We start from the raw sequence: 18,984 nt of genomic DNA, 5'->3' as shown, positions 1-18,984 counted from the left end.
AGAATCATAGATGTTTTTCATCGAGATACGAGAGAAGCATCTATGATTCTGTGCACACCAATGCGTGAAACAATGTCAATTTCAATGTCACTCCAGCCCGACTCATATACTTATCGTCATTTGATGTTATTAAGTTGTCAGTCATATAACTCAACGAAACGGTTCTACTTAAGAAGTTGAGACTCTGCATAAAAATATCTTCTTTGTTGTATTCTTTAAGGAGGGGTGCGCACATCCCTACGAAGATCAGATGTATGTCCCTAGGTACAGAATTATGCTCACACATGGGCAACGCTTAAATGTTGCAACCATAGCCCAAGCCCAGCTGGTCCATCATGATCAATCTCATGCTGGACCCATTTTCTTGCCCATGTCTACTTGCCTAGCACAATACTGTTCTAATCGAGCCGTGATCTAGGCCCAATGGGTGAACTCTGCTACAATTGTTTTTCTTTTATTGTTTCCTATTGATAAGTTGGTTCATGATTAAAATAGTAATCTTAGATTTCGAAATAGATTTGTGATAATCTAACTCCCACACATGGCATGCTTAAAATACTCTCCTGACATGGCATGTGTTAGAATCATAGATTTTATGCCTTGAGATACACATGCACATCTGCATAAATGTGTGCAGTTGTATATCACGAGAAAAAAAAAAGATTATGATTCTAACACATGCCACATCAAAAGAGTATTTTGAGTATGCCATGTAAGGGAGTCACGAAATCATTACTCTTCGAACTATTAGGAAAATATCTTATGATATAGTTAGATATTTTTATTTTGTTTTTGGAAAGAATAATGACGAATGCATGCGGTCTTAGCACGTAATTGGACACGTGGCTGACGTGGCAAGACCGTGTGCATTTATCACACTCTTTTGAAAACCATCATGATAGAAAGTTATGGAGTTATTATACCACCCTATTTAGCTTTTTAATAATTTGTTTATAAAAACTCCTTTTATTCAGAGAAAGTCTATTTGACAAACAAACAAAAAAACACTAGGCAAAGATTATTACTCAAGTAATTACTTACGTGCATGCATCTTCTGCTGTGTCGTGGATTCCATTAACATTGAAGAAATTCAAAAAGTCCCTGTATATACGAAGGTATCGGTTCAGTTAAATTGATTAAAAGTTAAGTACTTCTCTCACTTTCCTTCTTTTGTTCTCTTATTTTTCTTAAGTCAGAAAACGGGCCTGTTTGGATACCAGGAGTAGAACTACTCTTCCAAAGAACAGAAGCTGAAGTACTCTATGGAGGAGCTGGAAAAGTAATTCTGTGCAGAAATGGCGTTTGGCAATCAACTCTATGAAGTACTGGCAGAAGTACTTTTGTGCTGGAAGTCTGTTTGGGAACCATACTGACTGTTTTTTACATAATATGACATAATATTTTAAAAAAAAATTGACAGACTGTCTTTTAGTGTCATAATATGCCTTCAAACTATATTGTTTTTACATTTTAACTATAAATATTAATATAATAGAATATAATAATATAATATAATATTTTAAATATTAAATATTAATATAATGTGTTTAAATCCATTATACTCAAAATTTTAAAAAAAAATTGACAGACTGTCTTTTAGTGTCATAATATGCCTTCAAACTATATTATTTTTGACATTTTAACTATAAATATTAATATAATATAATATAATAAATATTAATATAATATTTTAAATATTAAATATTAATATATGTGTTTTAATCCATTATACTAAAATTTTAAAAAAAAATTGACAGACTGTCTTTTAGTGTCATAATATGCCTTCAAACTATATTATTTTTGACATTTTAACTATAAATATTAATATAATATAATATAATAATATAATATAATATTTTTAATATTAAATATTAATATAATGTGTTTAACTATAATATTAATATAATTATAGAATAATATTATCTAATATAATATAATATTTTAAATATTAAATATTAATATAATGTGTTTAAATCCATTATACTCAAAATTAAAAAAAAATAATTTATATTAAAATGTTTCTTTTGTTTGATTTAAGGGCAAATGAATTATAAATATTTTCATAGAAATTAATAAAGTTAGGGGTATTTTGGTAAAACGAACCGTTAGATTTTGACTCCCCGCAAGAAGAGTTTTGAAAAATAGATTTTCTTGACTTCTTCATAAAGAGTAATTTCTTACTCTTGCGCGGAGTAACTCTTCGAGGGAGTAGTTCATACAAACGCATCCAAACGACTTCTAACTCCCCGCAAGAGTCAGAAGTAGCCGAGGAGTCCTATCCAAACGCCTACCAAGTACCCACAACATAGAGTAAGAGTGTGAGTGATAATGAGGATATAAAGAACATCTAATTTGAAAATATCCTTTAAGTTCAGTTGATCTCCAAAACAACATCATTGGAGACTTATTTAAGGATTTGGCCTCGGTAGTTACTCAAAATGTCCTTTTTTTCTCACCATTAACAAAGAGTTATCAGCCCCTTAAAGATGAGGGTTAAAAATTTTACCCAGGGAGATTGAAGATGAATGATTTTGAGAAAGAAAAATCAAATGATTTTAGTTAGAAGTTGAAGACGATGGCATTTTTGCTTTTTTTTTTTTTTCTTTCATTAGTCTGTGAAAAAGACACAGGGTGAAGGTAGGCATGTCATCAGCTTCAAAACACAGGGTAGACATGTCATCAATTTCAAATCACAGGGTTATCTCTAATATTCATTAAAATGTAAGGGCATGTCCAAATAGCGAAAAATATTATACTTTAGTTTGTAAGGCAGAATCAAGCAACACTACTAGTAAGATTCTGACAGAAATAGCCTTTATTGTTATTGGTTAATGGTACATACTACAATTTCACTGAAAAACATAGGAAACACAGATATTTCATGGACAAACCTGGCTTCAGTTGAGAGAGATTTGTAGCTTTTTTTCGCCTTGTCCTATTCACGTGACTAATTTGTCAGACTGGTAGAGTGATTTGATGCAACAGCGGTGGAATATCTAAAGGCTCTTGCACTTGAGGGGAAGATTTGGCATCTGAAGGAGTTGCAAGTGCATCAGGCACTGATTTGACGAGTGCTGCTGAGGATGATTGCAGTGTTTTGGAAGGAGGGCCGTAAGTTGGGGGAGGAGAAGCTGGGGGTGGACTATAAACGGGTAAAGGAGGAGAGCCATAAACTGGTAACGGTGGGCTCAGAGGAGGTTTGGGCTTGTACACCGGTGATGGGTGCTGTGGGGGTGTGTAAGTTGGTGTAGATTGAACTGGTGATGGTGGGCTTATAGGAGGATTAGGCCTATATAGTGAAGGTGGTGGACTTTGAGGTGGTGTGTAAATTGGTGAAGGTGGTTGTTGCACTGGTGGTGGACTTTGAAGTGGTGTGTAAATCGGTGTAGGTGGTTGTTGCACCGGTGATGGAGGGGGTTTGGGCTTTTGCATGGGTGGTGACTTGTAAGTTGGTGTTGGTGGGCTCATAGGAGGCTTAGGCTTGTACACTGGTGAAGGTGGTGGACTTTGAGGTGGTGTGTAAATCGGTGATGGTGGTTGTTGTATCGGTGATGGAGGGGGCTTCGGCTTCTGCACAGGTGGTGGCTTGTATGTTGGTGTTGGTGGGCTCACAGGAGGCTTAGGCTTGTACATTGGTGAAGGAGGTGGACTTTGAGGTGGTGTGTAAATTGGTGAAGGTGGTTGCTGCATTGGTGATGGAGGGGGGTTGGGCTTTTGCATGGGTGGTGGCTTGTAAGTTGGTGTTGGTGGGCTCAAAGGAGGCTTAGGCTTGTACAGTGGTGAAGGTGGTGGACTTCGAGGTGGTGTGTAAATCGGTGAAGGTGGTTGTTGCACTGGTGATGGAGTGGGCTTGGGCTTCTGCACGGGTGGTGGCTTGTAAGTTGGTGTTGGTGGGCTCACAGGAGGCTTAGGCTTGTAAACTGGTGAAGGTGGTGGACTTTGAGGTGGTGTATAAATCGGTGAAGGTGGTCGTTGCACTGGTGATGGAGGGGGCTTGGGCTTTTGCATAGGTGGTGGCTTGTAAGTCGGTGTTGGTGGGCTCAAAGGAGGCTTGGGCTTATATACTGGTGAAGGTGGTTGTTGTATTGGAGTTGGAGGGGGTTTGGGCTTCTGCACAGGTGGTGGCTTGTAAATTGGTGTTGGTGGACTCACAGGAGGCTTGGGCTTGTAAATTGGTGAAGGTGGTGGACTTTGAAGTGGTGTGTAAATCGGTGATGGTGGTTGTTGCACTGGTGATGGAGGGGGTTTGGGCTTCTGCACGGGTGGTGGTTTGTAAGTTGGTGTTGGTGGGCTCACAGGAGGCTTAGGCTTGTATACTGGTGAAGGTGGTTGTTGCACTGGTGTTGGAGGGGGCTTGGGCTTTTGCACGGGTGGTGGCTTGTAAGTTGGTGTTGGTGGACTCACAGGAGGCTTAGGCTTGTATACTGGTGAAGGTGGTGGACTTTGAGGTGGTGTGTAAATTGGTGAAGGTGGTTGTTGCACTGGTGTTGGAGGGGGCTTGGGCTTTTGCACGGGTGGTGGCTTGTAAGTTGGTGTTGGTGGACTCACAGGAGGCTTAGGCTTGTACACTGGTGAGGGTGGTGGACTTTGAGGTGGTGTGTAAATCGGTGAAGGTGGTTGTTGCACTGGTGATGGAGGGGGCTTCGGCTTTTGCACGGGTGGTGGCTTGTAAACCGGTGTTGGTGGGCTCAAAGGAGGCTTAGGCTTGTACACTGGTGAAGGTGGTGGACTTTGAGGTGGTGTGTAAATAGGTGAAGGTGGTTGTTGTATTGGTGTTGGAGGGGGCTTAGGCTTCTGCACGGGTGGTGGCTTGTAAGTTGGTGTTGGTGGGCTCACAGGAGGCTTAGGCTTGTAAATTGGTGAAGGTGGTGGACTTTGAGGTGGTGTGTAAATCGATGATGGTGGTTGTTGCACTGGTGATGGAGGGGTCTTGGGCTTCTGCACGGGTGGTGGCTTGTAAATTGGTGTTGGTGGGTTCATAGGAGGCTTAGGCTTGTATATTGGTGAAGGTGGTGGACTTTGAGGTGGTGTGTAAATCGGTGAAGGTGGTTGTTGCACTGGTGTTGGAGGGGGCTTAGGCTTCTGCACGGGTGGTGGCTTGTAACTTGGTGTTGGTGGACTCACAGGAGGCTTAGGCATATATATTGGTGAAGGTGGTGAGTAAAATGGTGAAGGTGGTTGTTGCATTGGTGATGGAGGGGGCTTGGGCTTCTGTATGGGTGGTGGCTTGTAAGTTGGTGGACTCACAGGGGGCTTGGATTTGTATATTGGTGATGGAGGTGTTTGTACAGGTGGTGGAGTGTAAATTGGTGAAGGTGGTTTTTGCACTGGGAATGGAGGGCTCACAGGAGGCTTGGGCTTGTATACTGGTGAAGGTGGTGAACTATGAGGTGGTGTGTAAATAGATGAAGGTGGTTGTTGTAGTGGTGTTGGAGGGGGCTTGGGCTTCTGCACAGGTGGTGGTGTGTAAGTTGGTGAAGGTGGTTGTTGCACTGGTGATGGAGGGCTCACGGGAGGGTTAGGCTTGTACACTGGTGATGGAGGTGTTTGGACAGGTGGTGTGTATACAGGTGTAGGTGGTGTTTGTATCGTTGGTGATGGTGGTGGCTTCATGGGAGTTGGATGCACAGGTGGAGCGTAGATCGGCAAAGGTACAGGAGAAGCACCATATGAAGAAAGGTGGTGATACACCCCGTAGGCATTGTCTTTCACTGGATAGACACCGTGACCGTCAGAGGAAACACAAATGAAAACCACAAAAATGTTTATAATGCATGCCTTCCATGACCTCTCTACAACTCTCATGGTTAGGTGAAGCTAGCAAAAGCTCTAAATCTGCAGCTAAACTAGCTGAGTTTTCTCTACAACTTCAATGCTTATCTCAGTGCTAAACTGATGTCTCTCTTGAGCTATATTTATTGGTGAGTTTGGTGGAGCTTTGATCTGGACGTTATGCTTCGTGTCAAGAGTAATTTGTAGTTTTGTGAATACGAGTCCGGATCTTTTACCTCGTGTAAATATTTCTTCGATTGGTTGGAACGTGGCACCATAGAACAATATATCATGAACTTTAGAGTGAACTGCTTTTAAAATTTTAATTTTATTTTTTACTTCTTTTTTAATAGAGGAAATGGCTTGGATATGGATATTTAAGGGATGGTCTACTAAATCAATGGCTCTGATGAATTGGCAAGCAAGTATTAGAGAGTAGGATCACCATCTTTATTACGCATATTGGACGCCCACAGAATTGAGACAGTGCATTTTATCCCTTCTTTTCTTTTTCTTTCTTTCTTTTCAAAAGAAATCATTTTGGGATAAATATTTGAGTAAATATAAAAATACCCTTCATGAGTCCTGACCCACAACAAAAGAAAGACATTGTCAGATCAGATGATAGTGTATGTTTAATCTCTTGCACCTCTATTCTAGATAACATATTGATGGAATGACTTGGACCGTTTGATCAACCAGATTTTCAAGTGAGAGCTATCACATCCAAGGGTCTGGAGTACATGCTTACATAAGTTTGAGGACACAATTGTCATTTTCTCTCAATTCAAAAGAACAGATTTTAATTAGAGTGGATTAAGTTAGCAACAACTCCCCTCTATTACCTAAACTGTAGAGCAACCAAACTTCCCCATCCCACTTAACACTTAAATAATACTTCTAATTTTTGTTTAATTGTCTATATAAGCCTCACCCATCAAAGAATCTGATCACACAAACCTTCAATTTACCTAACCAACTTCAATACAAAATCTATTAATAAAAAATGAAGAGCGGCGACAAAGCTGCGACCAACATCACAGAGACGAACTCCAACACCAAGGGAAAAGCCATTGCAGCAGCCCCTATTTTCCCTACAACTACAGCTACCAAGCATGCGAAGGTTGGATGGAAGAGGGGTGTCACGATTTTCGACTTCATTCTAAGGCTCTTTGCCATTGGAGCCACTCTAGCTGCCACTACTACAATGGGAACTACTGATCAAACACTCCCCTTCTTCACTCAGTTCTTCCAGTTCCAAGCTAGCTACGACGATCTCCCTGCTTTTACGTATGTATATTGTTTGACTGAATAACGCATTTTTAAAATATTTAGTATACACAAAGCTATATGGTAAGAAATTTTTGTACTTGTACTTATACTTATTTTTTTAAACATTATACTCTTAGAATGGTTATTTACTTTGAAATTGAAAAAAAAAAAAAAAAGTGATTATAACTTGATAATTGCAGTTTTTTCATGGTCATTTATTGTATAATTACTAAAATACCCTTGGTAAAAGTATCAATGAATTCACATGTTTTTTGTATAGTGGATGATTTATAACTTGATAATTGCAGTTTTTTCATGGTCATTTATTGTATAATTACTAAAATACCCTTGGTAAAAGTAGCAATGAATTCACATGTTCTTTGTATAGTGGATGATTTATAACTTGAAATTTGCAGTTTTTTCGTGGTTGCAAACGCGATAGCTAGTAGTTACCTTGTCCTCTCCCTGCCCTTCTCCATCCTCAGCATTGTTCGCCCACATGTCGTAGGAACAAGATTACTTCTTCTTGCATTCGACACAGTAAGCACATCAATGTTTAAGAGTATTTTAGCAATATTTTACCTTGGTTAAAACATTCTTGCATGAAAATCCAATCCTAACAACGCAGGTGATGGTTGCTCTAACTACTACTGCTACAGCTTCAGCAGCGGCAATTGTGTACTTGGCTCACAATGGGAATGCAAGTGCAAATTGGATTGCCATCTGTCAGCAATTCAACGACTTCTGCCAACGTGTCAGTGGGGCTGTCGTAGCAGCAGTCATCTTCATGTTGCTGGTTGTGATTTCTGGTCTGGCTCTCCGGAAGCATTGAGAAGGGACCGTATTATCCCATTTGATATGTGGACTTAACATGGTTTCTTCTTTCTTGTGCTTTTTCATTGCGTGGGCTGGGGGATGTTGCACGTAAATGTGTAATTTGATGTATTAACAAATGTAATGGAAATAGATAGTGTCTTTTGAGTCTTGACTTGTCTTCCCTAAACGCTCAAAAAAAAAAAAAAAAAATTTGACTGGATGGGTTGGGTTCTTAATCCAAGTCCAATCCAGCCCATGGTCAGGCTTGAGATGTTGAGCCAGCTAACAACACAAGATATTTACGACTCAACCCAAGTCTGACCCTAGTTAGAGTGGATTGGTCGGATTGCAATTTTAACTGCAGTGTCACCTTATGTTCTTGTTATCATTCGAGTATTCTTCCTTCAATTATTTTGGCATCTTTGAATGATTGAGATAAGAAAACTCATGAGTATTATTAAAAGAAACTAAGAAAATATAAAATTTATTATTAGTAGTTCGTCAAGTTTAACTAAGACTGATTGCAGTCCTACCTAAAAGGAAAGGTTGGGTTGGGTTTCCATGACTCGGAGAAAAGGAAATTTTAAAAAACTGAACAAAAAATAAAATTACTATTAAAAAAAAAGTTTATCTTCAAATAAAATTACTATATTTAAAGGGTGACTCTCTAAATAATAAATACATTGGTCTCTTTTAACTCAAGAAATAACACGTAAAATCCAACGGTTAAAAAATATCCATGGGATAAGTGTCATAGAGGAGCACATTAAATCCCAACCATTTAATGTGTTATTTCTCAAGTCGTAAGTCCTCCTTTGTCAACAGAACCCGACCCATAATTAATATGATGTTACAAAGTTAAAACATTTGGGTCATCGTTGACCAAGTAAAAGGACCAATCCAAAGCCATCTAGATCAATGGCTGGCCATTGTGCTGATTCAGATAATTTTATAGTTCATGCCAAAACTGACATGAATGATTTCATGGTTAAAACATTGAATTTTAAACAAAACTTTTTTTTTCGTTAAATGTCAGCGTGCATGCACAATGAACAATCAGCCTCATTTACCTTCAATGCTGCCGGTGTCAACCTAACCTAAAGTGGGGTGACTGTGTGCCATAAAGAAACAACTATGAAGACTTCAACCAACCTCTCATGGGTCAATCTGCAGCAGCAATCATGCATGAGTTACAGTCCAAAAATAATCTGCTGCCTTTAAGCTGTTTTCACCTTACGGGAGGGAGGTCGTCGAAATAGGCCGATGAGATTGTCAAGACCCTGTGTAACACCAACCAGTGCATCTTCCGAGTTCACATCTTTCAATTGGTGTATAGTGGAGATAAATAAGGTAATATAACATTGATGTCCAAGAGAGATTGATTTGAGAGTATACCCTAGTAGTTATGAAAAGAAAACTGAAGAGCAGAATCAAATAAGATCCCAAAACAAGAAGCAAGAGCAGGTCGAACGTCACACTTGCAACCTGCAATCACAAAGCTGAATTGTTTAAGCCTTTTGTATAGAAGGAACATTCAGACAGTTCTGTACTCTTTTTGCCTTCAATAATGTATGACAGACAGCACCACAAATGATGCTTAAATATCGAAAGGTTAAGTGCACATCTCTACAAGACTTTTGGATCTGGGGAGAAAACTGAAAATGGAAAAATGTGGTCCATAATAAAAATGGCTATGGAAAATAAAAGGTTTGAAAGGAAAAAAGAATTTCTAATTCAATACTTCACTAGTACCTGATATATGTGAAGCCTGGCTCTTGTAGAATCATAGAAAGTGAACATTCCATCAAGCACATCTTGCTACACATTCACCTCAACAGTATTATCAGCTAATTCCTGCAAGAAAAAAAGAAAAAAAAAAAAAAAAAAGGTTCGCTAAGTCTAGAAGCTCGTCAATTGCAAAGAACAAAAGAAATCAGAGTCCCAGCAACTTATAGAAGAACACAAGAATGGTGAAGCTGAAGAAGAGTCAGACAAGCAACACTTCTACCATGTATACAGGAGAACCGTCCACTTACAGTCCCATAAAAGATAAAAGCTCACAAGGTCTTTGTTTGAGTTATTCATTATGCAATGCTAATTATACTTAAAACAAACAGGTAACTCTCTTCCCTAGACTTGTAGTTTCTTCTTTTTTGCTTATCAGAGAGCATGTTAAAATGGGAATAATCCTAAGGGGTTGGCCTAGTAGCAAGCCGAGCCTTGGTAAGCTCCTCAGGAAGGGTAGGTCAAGTGTTCAAAATCCCATGAAGCTATGAATTCCTTAGGGCCACCCTCCAAGGTCCGGTTGACCCTTGACTCAACCAGTTGCACGTAGGACTTTCCGAGGGGCGGTGCATGTGACCGTGGGATTAGTCTCACCCGAAGGGTGGGGATATCCACGATAAGCAAAAAAAACTGTTAAAATGGGGATAGTTTGTAACAGCTGAACAGTAGGCGATCGTTACCATTAATTTTTTTATAACCATAACACAGTTCTATTGTAAAAAAGCATGTAGATCATATTTGGTCATCTGGCATAATGGTTGTGTCAGACACGTGTTCTCTGCCTTATTGCTGGAAGTATCATATAACCGGGCAAGGCAAGGATCACATAAAGAAGACAATTTTTTCCATTATTTAAGTTCAAATTTCATTTTGAATCACATTTATTAATAGAATTTTAATGTTATCTTCAGTGTGCCCAAGGTTAACACCATTCCGTTGCCATTGTAATTTGGAAATGATGGTAACACAGCCAAAACCACCTAATAGGGAAGTATAAAAATGCAACTGATATGTGATGGTAGTAAACCTTTTTCAATGCTGAAATAAATGGATCATTCTTTGAGAGAAACAGTGCCACCCAAGGTGTTTGTGACAAAAGGTCCAACCATGAGTATATGTAAAAGGATTGACGGCCAAACTACTACCATCCTCAAAGATCTCAATGTTCTTTCCTTGTTGACCATAAATATGCCTCTGCATTAAACAAAGAGGACTATTATTATAGCAGCTAAAACATTCTAAATCTAAACTCTCTCAGAGTCAGTGTAAATGGGAACAACATTCGCTAATAACAAATATGCCATGCAGCAATTAGTTTCGAGGGTCATCCATTTAAGTGGAATTAGTACAAAATCAATTACAAAACCTTGGCTCCTGAATATAAGTATATAAAAACATAAAAATATAGTTTCTAGAAAACATAAAAACTGTCAAACTATAGCCACCAAGTCCTGAGAGCTCCCTTTCACGAGAAGTGTGGTACACATCAATTGCTATAACAGTTCTTTAGATATGTAGTTTATTTTCAAGAAATAAAATCCTTTTTGTTCAATTAAAAGTTTAGAACAATGTTTCTACAAAAAAAACATTGTTGTCACTATTCGTCAGTGTTCATACAAATAATGAGAATTTTAAATTTCTAAAATTTATTTCATATTTTAATCTCAAAGACAAAACTTTATGAATCTCAAAGAAAAATCATTACAATTTTATGATCCAAGGTGCAGTCGATTTGCAACTCCAGCAATCTTTGGCGATCCTATTACCACGATTTTTTGTTTCTTTCAATATTTCTATTTCACTCTATGCCAAACCTACTCATTCAAATCTTGTAGCCTTAGAGTATTATGTGTTTTTTAGTTAGAATGGTTACACTTGGATGTTTTACGTTTGAGAGATCAGAACTTGAAAAGTTGGAAGTATGAAACTATGGATGTGGTTTAGTTTTAATTTGATTTATTTTTTTCTAATACATTGGTATCCAGACTTGGTCCGACTAATCCCATTGACACGCCAGTCACAACTTCCAGCAAGTACCTAGTGTACCTGGCCTTTTAAAGCACCAGGGTGGTGGCCAACAAGGGGTGAAGTGATTCGAACTCAGGACCTCTGCTTCCTGAGAAATGGTCCTGGCCATCTGTTTTACACTTACGTTTTAAGTTGAATTTGATTAGTTTAGAATTGGATTTAGACTTTTTATTGAAATTTGGCTTTGAATGTTAAATTTTGGAATGTGAAAAATTGTGAATTGTCACTTTTTTGGATTTTCTCCTTATATTGGAATTCATTTTATCTTTTTAAAAATGCATACTAGTGAGGATTGTTCCTAAAGCCTCAAGGCTTCATCATCAAAAGACCTCACCTCACACCTTAGCATTTAGAGACATCGATTCTTAAGAGATCCAACACATGAGCATCAGACATTGATTTTCAATGCCCAAGCAAGTCTGTGTACACAGAACCAAGGTAATTATCTTAGTCGTATATGGCTTCATCACAACCTTATCAGCATGCATATGAACTTTCTTATGCATATCTTTATTAGATTTGGTTTGTAATGAATATCTTTAGCTTGTTTAGAGAGTGTCACAGTGAATTAAATGAAACCACAATGTCAAACTAAAGTCATTCTTTTTATCGATCAACTAGAAGGATCCACACCGTGTTTTAATCCAGAATATGTCAGACAAGTCTTACCGCAAGACTCTCAGCAACTAACTTGACACTTCTGAGAACTGCAGTTTCATTCAAAAATTGCCTGTAGCAAAACCCAAGCCTTGATGAATAGCCATGTAAAATAGAACAGAAGGTTTAGCAAAAAGGTAAAAGGAATTTAATTTCAAAAAATCACCTGCTGTCGAACAGACCACCAGTGCTTTCTAATAATTCAGGTGCAACAGAAAGTTCAGAGAGCGTGACAGCTGTAACTCTTAGCCTTGAAAACTGTTCATGCTCCCAAGCTACCTACATACGATCTAACAATTTACAGACCTTTTCGAGACAGTGATTCGTACTATGGGGCCGAAATGAAAGAATTACATGCTTATGCCATGATAGTGTTTACAACATCATAGGATTCACAATTATGAGGATGTAATAACCTTATCTAATTCCACGCAATACATAAATAAGCAGCTTCATGTTTATTGTGCCTAATAATATTACAAAGTGATGTCATTGAAGAGAGTTCGATATATAAATTGTAGTGTTAGAGGACCACCAAAGAATAGAAGTGACTTTTGATATTTATTTTCCATGGTTTTTTACTTTTACACCCTACATAACTTCCAAAAGAGAGGATAAAAAGAAACTTCAATTGACAAAAGAAGAGAGAAGTAATTTATCAGATACAATCCACTATGTCTAACAAATCAATTCAAAATTTGGATAAAAAATAAAAAAGCGCAATGGTTTGGACATGTTATGCTGATTACAAACCAAGTAGCAGATAATGAATTTAAATAGCTTAACAACAGTAACTAATTTGCCTTTTCTGTTTTAAGAATGTGGAACACAACTTGGGCAAATCTACTCACTCGCGGATTTGAAATATTTATCTTTTTGTGCTTTGGACCAACTTTAACACCCAATTCATCTGCTACATTTGAAAAACTCTGCCAAAAGAACAAATATGTCAAGTTGCAACTAAGTTCAGCTCTTTCTAATGTTACACCAATCTCTATAAACTCTATATTTTTTATACAACACTCAACTTACTTCAAACACTTGCTTTATGTAGGCATTTTCTGGTGGCTTAGACACATGAATCCATAATTCATTGTCCCAGGAACCAATACTATTCAGGCATACAGCATAGTCAATACTCTCACGTAAACATTGATCTAAACTCCAGAGCCACTACAAAAAGAAAAGAAATGAAATATGTGAAATGCGTATAGAAGAATGCAATTCGAATTAGGTGAGCAGGTGAACAAAAATAAACAAATAAATAATTATTGCTACCATGCAGAGATAAGCACCTTAAGAGTTCCATTATAATTGTAAGGTCCACCAGAGGTCAGCCCAAGCAGGAAATTGTATCTTCCTCTCGTCTTCGGATTTGAATAAAGACGAGAGAATAGCCTTGCTATTTCTAGAAGTGCACAACTCCACTTCCATTACTATCACTTCCCACTAATAATGCCTACAAAAATATTTAAAAAATAAAATAAAATAAAAAATCAAACCTTCATATAGACCAAAGGAATGATTTAACTGGAAAGATAATATTATTCCCATACTCATGCAGCACCAAATGTGTCATACGAAGCAACTATAGCAATGGTTGGGAGCTGATTAGCATCCCCATCAGCTCTGAATCCTGGCAACCATCGCTGTCACCAAAAAAACAATCTTCACAACAAAGATTAATATACAGGGTAAAAGCAATAACTTACACAATAACCGCAAACATGTGTGTTTATAGAAACCCAAGCATGAAGTATTCGCGTCATGTACATTACATAGACCAAATAACTTAGCAGTGAAAAGAACATCAGAATATTAACAAAGCATTCAAAATGGAAGCTTCAATGGGAACAGTTGAAGGTTCAAAACAGCATATCCTTGATCAACAATTCAGCCTTTGAACAAGCCCAGGAAGTCACAAAACACTTAGGAACTCAAACTTTCAAGGAAAATTGCATTTAGGAAAAAATGCACTTTCAAAGAAACATAGATAGTATTACAAATCTACAATGGCACTTTTTTCAACAAGTAAATCTACAATAGCAACTTATGTCCTAAAGATGAATGACTAATCAAAAAAAACATTAAAGATACAAAAGCTTAATTAGTCTTCTTTTGGGTGGAACAAGAATATTATACATATTATTTATCCTAATTAGCTTTGTTTTAATCCAGACCTAGTTCGTCTAGTTTACTATTTATGAGCAATATCAGAAAGAGGAACCAAACCTGAATGTTTGTGATGGTACTAGATGCAAGTCTCTTAGGTTCTGGTGTGGAGACAACAAGTTTGTTCCTATAATATTTCACAAGAAAGATGCAATTAGACAATCCTAATAATGTATTCCATAGCCCTACAAACATTAATTTCTTATTGACATTTTGAGATAAGAATGAACAAGCAGATAAAACAAAATTGATTTTTTTTTTTTTTTTATATGTTAAACAAAATTGAAATTTCCAACCATAAGCCTGACATGACAGGTCGACAGAATCCTCTACCAACATGCAACATACAAATTTGCATGATAGGACAAAACAAGATAAATCATTGAAGTTTCAATTTTTATTTTTATTTTAGAAGGAACATATAAACAGGTACTCCAGCTTGCTAGTGTCGAACTCCAGTCCAAAGTTGAGCTCTGGAATACCCAACTCTAATTCTTAGCCTAAGGATAGAGTCTCACTTTAGTAAAGTGAAGAGAGTTGTAAATTGGTACAATAGAAGAACAAAATATGGTCAACTGGTTAGAACATGTACAGTTGTTTCAAGGAATTCTCACATGTCAGATTTGTAACATATCAACTAACCCTGCCAGTGGTTGCAGTAGCAGGCTGGCCAACAGCATCATTCCTCTAGATATCCACTAGTATGGCATCAATTGTGTCATCCTCAAAAGCAAAATACACAGGATACTGTGAAAAACATACACCATCGTTAATGTAACTACTATTACTTATTTAAGCAACTATTTTATTATCTTAATTCCATTTTCAAAAATCATTTAAGCAAAACATCAAGAACAAGGTATCGGATGCACCAGGCATATGAAAAAGATATGTTGTGCAGAAAGAATCCTCTTTGTTGACCTTTCTCAACTATTAGCAAAATAATGGATCAAAGGGACTTGCGTTGCGAATTGGAACATTTGGCAAACAACGTTGAGAAAAAAAATTGAATGACTTGGAGGTGGACCATTTGGCTGGATTCCCAGACGGTTGAAAGAGACTAACCTCTTTCTTTTCTTTTCTTGTGTGTGTATGAATTCATTTGCTACATTTTTAACACGCATAGAAATTTCATCTTTTCCAGCCAAGTTGGTTTGGGAACCCCTAGTGTAGCTAAAGCCTTGCCTGGGTGATCGCCTTTCCTAGCCAGGAACCCTAGCGCCTGTGCTAGCCACAAGGCGACCGCTTATCACCTATTCTAATTTTTGTGTCGACATAGAAGGCAACTTTGGCTCTCTTTTTTTCCTTTTGTGTTTCACTCACAGATATGTTGGCATGAATAAGTAATTGCTCCAGCTCAGCCAATATGGTATGCATCAGCTCTTTTCCATAAGTTTGACCACCTTCCTCGGCATCTTTTCTGCTCCCAGGACTAAACTTTCGTGGGAGCAAAAGTAATAACCCCCCTAATGGCTGCCTTTATTTAATATATTCTGCAGATTCATTATCAAGAAGTTAGGAATCATGTCAGATAACATAGAAAAAAGAACTATAACATTCCCATAGAATAGGAATGGCAAATATGTACTGGGGACGTAACAGGCAACAACTTCATAATGGATAGATGAATTCAAAACTCAATATGAACCTCCAAATTATTTTACCAAAATACATCATTTTAAAAGTAAACAAGACAATATATCAAGACAGTAGAACCATAACATACAAACAAACAAAAAATCAATTTCTTCAGCAATTTAGCAAAGGAAAATCTTGTTGACCCCAATCATTGGTATAAAAATGATGATTCTAGTAATTTACAAATTCTGTCCTTTAAATCTCAATGACACCAAGTTATCACAAGTACCATAAAGTAACACTAGATGGGAGGCATTAAGAGGACCAAATGAGGACTGAGGCATCATCAAACCAGAGAGTAACAGGGCTGATATGATGTTGAAGCACAGAGACCTGATCACTATGACCCAAGGGTAACCACTAAAGATACAAACAAGCAAACAGGGGGAAAATATGAATTGGGATAAATCCATAAAGAGGACAGCTAACAATGGATACAAGATCCCATTATACAATCTACAGAAGGAATCGAATTGAGATTTGAGAAAGAGTAGGTTGCAGATTAACTATGGTAACTACAATTATTTGACACAATCCTTTGATTTTTATTTAATTGTGGTAATTTGATATAATGCTATACCCATCTCTTGGTGTGTAATTGCTCAGATTACTAAAAGTGCCGCCTTTGTGAGGTGGTAAAGTTTGAGTGTGGTAGTACCATTCACCTCACATGAAGGTGTCCAGTTAAACCCAAATAAGTAGAAAATTGAACAACGTACTCAAATGCATGAAATTAAATGATCATCACAAGCTTATGTTACACTGGTCCCATGCATGTAACATCGAAAGTACAATATCCAACTTTTTTTTCCCACTTTTGGTTCTTCCTCAATGCCTTCTACTGTTAATTTGTCTCCATTGTTGTACCATAGGCTGTTCACTCGGAAACGTACATGTTATACAATCACCACAATTGGCTACAATAATGATTGGGCAATCTTATTGGTCATTCACTTCTTTTCTCGTCCATGTTCCTGATACATTTCTCTATTGTTGAAGTCTTTAAACCCTCACTCATATCGAGTCCTCAACTTTTCTTTTGTAAGTTCCTCCCTATCCTCTCTTCTTTCTTCTAAGGTTTATCATTACCATAGCTTCATCATCCCAAACTAATCCTTTTCACAATGCTACTAATCTTCAAAATATTGCTCATTAAGTATTAGCCAAGCTTGAAGGAAACAATTACCTACCTTGGATGAATCAACTTCTTCCAATTCTCCTAAGCCAAGACATTACAAATACATAGATGGATCGAGAAATCCAATTCATGAATGCCATCATGGAAAAGATAATGAATTATCAATCCCAATTCATTATTTTAAAGATAATGTATCTTTAAAATTAGATTTTTCATAATTATGATCCACTAGTTCTGGTCGATAAATCCCAATAACGAAAATTTTGGACCATGCTGTCAGTTTGTAGAGTCAAGAAAAAGTAGAGAGAGAGACCCTCCTCACTAACAATTCAATGAGAATTCAAATTAAAGATAGAACTTGAGATCTCAACGTCAAGATTGAACAAAATTAGCATTTGAAAAAAAATAAAAAATAAAAACGAATTTATAATCTATTCTGAGATTAAATCACAAATGTCCCTTACAAGTGTTACAATTCGGCAAAACTCAAAATATAGAGGCAAAAATTGCGAGCGAAATTAAAATCTCAGACTAAACGAAAACATACCTCTAAGAAGAGTGATATTAACTTCTCGAACAGGGATTATAACTACAAAACGGGAAAGATCCGTTCTAGGAACGAAAGGCGAAAAAGCAGCGTGATGATTGATGCTAGCAAGACGAGATCCGAATGGAACACCAGCCAGATCGTACTGAATCAACCTGTAAACATCATTGGCGGTTGCAGCGTCGCAGAGCTCGATACAGGCTACAAGTATGAAAACCGGAGCTATAACCGAGAAGACCGATTCAAGCATCTCACCTTCGCGCCCTTTTCTTGACCCCATTGGAGAGAGAAGTGGAGCTCGAGATGTGTTTCAGAAAAAAAAAAAGGAGGGAATAAGAGGGGGAGAGAGAGAGAGAGGGGGGGGGGGATAAGAAAGCGCGGCACTATCAGAGTAGTTTCAGTATGTTTCTTTGATTTCTCTACTAACGGCCATTGCGACGAAGGAGTGTACATGGCTCACGTCTTGTCGTCTTCACGATGGCACGAGTCTGACGTGGGATGTGCATATAACTATAGATGTGTTTCCTCGCGATACGAAAAAAAACCATCTGCCGTTATGTATGCATGTCCACGTCAGAATTGTGAGAATCACAATAAATCCTGTGTCACCCCAGCACGTTGATAAAGAATATAGATCGTGTACTCTAGGTAGTTGGTTACCAAAGTCTATATCTTTTTTAAGCCACGTGGAACGCTTATATTTAATACTTTTCATCAACATGACATCGAAGGGTTCCAATTTGACGTGTAGGAAACAGGAGACTCGTTTTGGGAAATACTCCCTGGAATACAGGATTTATGGTGCTGGTGAGCGAGAAGCGTGGGGGCATAATTAAATTTTGGGTATCTTAGTAAGACCCTGCAAGATTAGTGATGTAAGATTTAACCCCTTAAGGAATGTAATGTAATGTTTACTGTAAAAAAATTTGATTTTATTAAATAGTCGTGATTTTCTGATGCCCTTTCTGACATGTGTTAGATTTTTTTTACCATCAAGATATACAACTGTTTTTACCCTTAAATATGTGCAATTGTGTATCCCAATGAAAGAATCTATGGTTTTAACATATGCCACATACGAGGAGCCGCTTGTTAATGACAATGTACTTATTTTGACATTTAAAATACATTAGTTACTACAAATTCAATCTCCAAAATT

The 18,984-nt window shown here is 37.4% G+C and overlaps 2 protein-coding genes and 1 pseudogene across 5 annotated transcripts; 1 reads left to right on the top strand and 2 right to left on the bottom strand.

Annotated features, from left to right (window-relative positions):
- Positions 1–2,797: 2,797 nt before the first annotated feature.
- On the bottom strand, positions 2,798–5,805 carry LOC147385494 (uncharacterized). Of its 3 annotated transcripts, none has more exons than XM_086424406.1 (2): positions 3,822–5,805; positions 2,798–3,785 (listed from the first exon to the last, which is right to left on the bottom strand). In XM_086424406.1, exons 1-2 carry the CDS (start codon positions 5,803–5,805, stop codon positions 2,956–2,958), a joined length of 2,814 nt encoding a protein of 937 aa, XP_086280532.1. In that variant the 3' UTR covers positions 2,798–2,955. The 3 variants fall into 3 exon arrangements, with proteins under 3 accessions (XP_086280532.1, XP_086280533.1, XP_086280531.1); XM_086424407.1 differs by having other exon boundaries at positions 2,798–4,721; positions 4,758–5,805; XM_086424405.1 differs by having other exon boundaries at positions 2,798–5,805.
- A 918-nt stretch (positions 5,806–6,723) lies between these two features.
- On the top strand, positions 6,724–7,876 carry CASP4 (casparian strip membrane protein 2). Its single transcript, XM_086424409.1, has 3 exons — positions 6,724–7,062; positions 7,461–7,584; positions 7,673–7,876. Exons 1-3 carry the CDS (start codon positions 6,779–6,781, stop codon positions 7,874–7,876), a joined length of 612 nt encoding a protein of 203 aa, XP_086280535.1. The 5' UTR covers positions 6,724–6,778.
- Positions 7,547–18,233, bottom strand: LOC147385492 (uncharacterized; annotated as a pseudogene). Its single transcript, XR_015172283.1, has 14 exons — positions 17,826–18,233; positions 15,826–15,995; positions 15,145–15,249; positions 14,563–14,629; positions 13,887–13,979; positions 13,626–13,789; positions 13,363–13,503; positions 13,182–13,259; positions 12,497–12,609; positions 12,343–12,403; positions 10,673–10,839; positions 9,613–9,714; positions 9,256–9,345; positions 7,547–9,140 (listed from the first exon to the last, which is right to left on the bottom strand). The product of XR_015172283.1 is annotated as an uncharacterized LOC147385492 (transcript).
- Positions 18,234–18,984: the final 751 nt, after the last annotated feature.

This window comes from Akebia trifoliata, chromosome 14 (assembly GCF_017979445.1).
Source record: "Akebia trifoliata isolate Shusen 1 chromosome 14, ASM1797944v1, whole genome shotgun sequence".
NCBI classification, from domain to species: domain Eukaryota; kingdom Viridiplantae; phylum Streptophyta; class Magnoliopsida; order Ranunculales; family Lardizabalaceae; genus Akebia; species Akebia trifoliata.
This window is presented reverse-complemented; position numbering and strand designations above follow the sequence as displayed.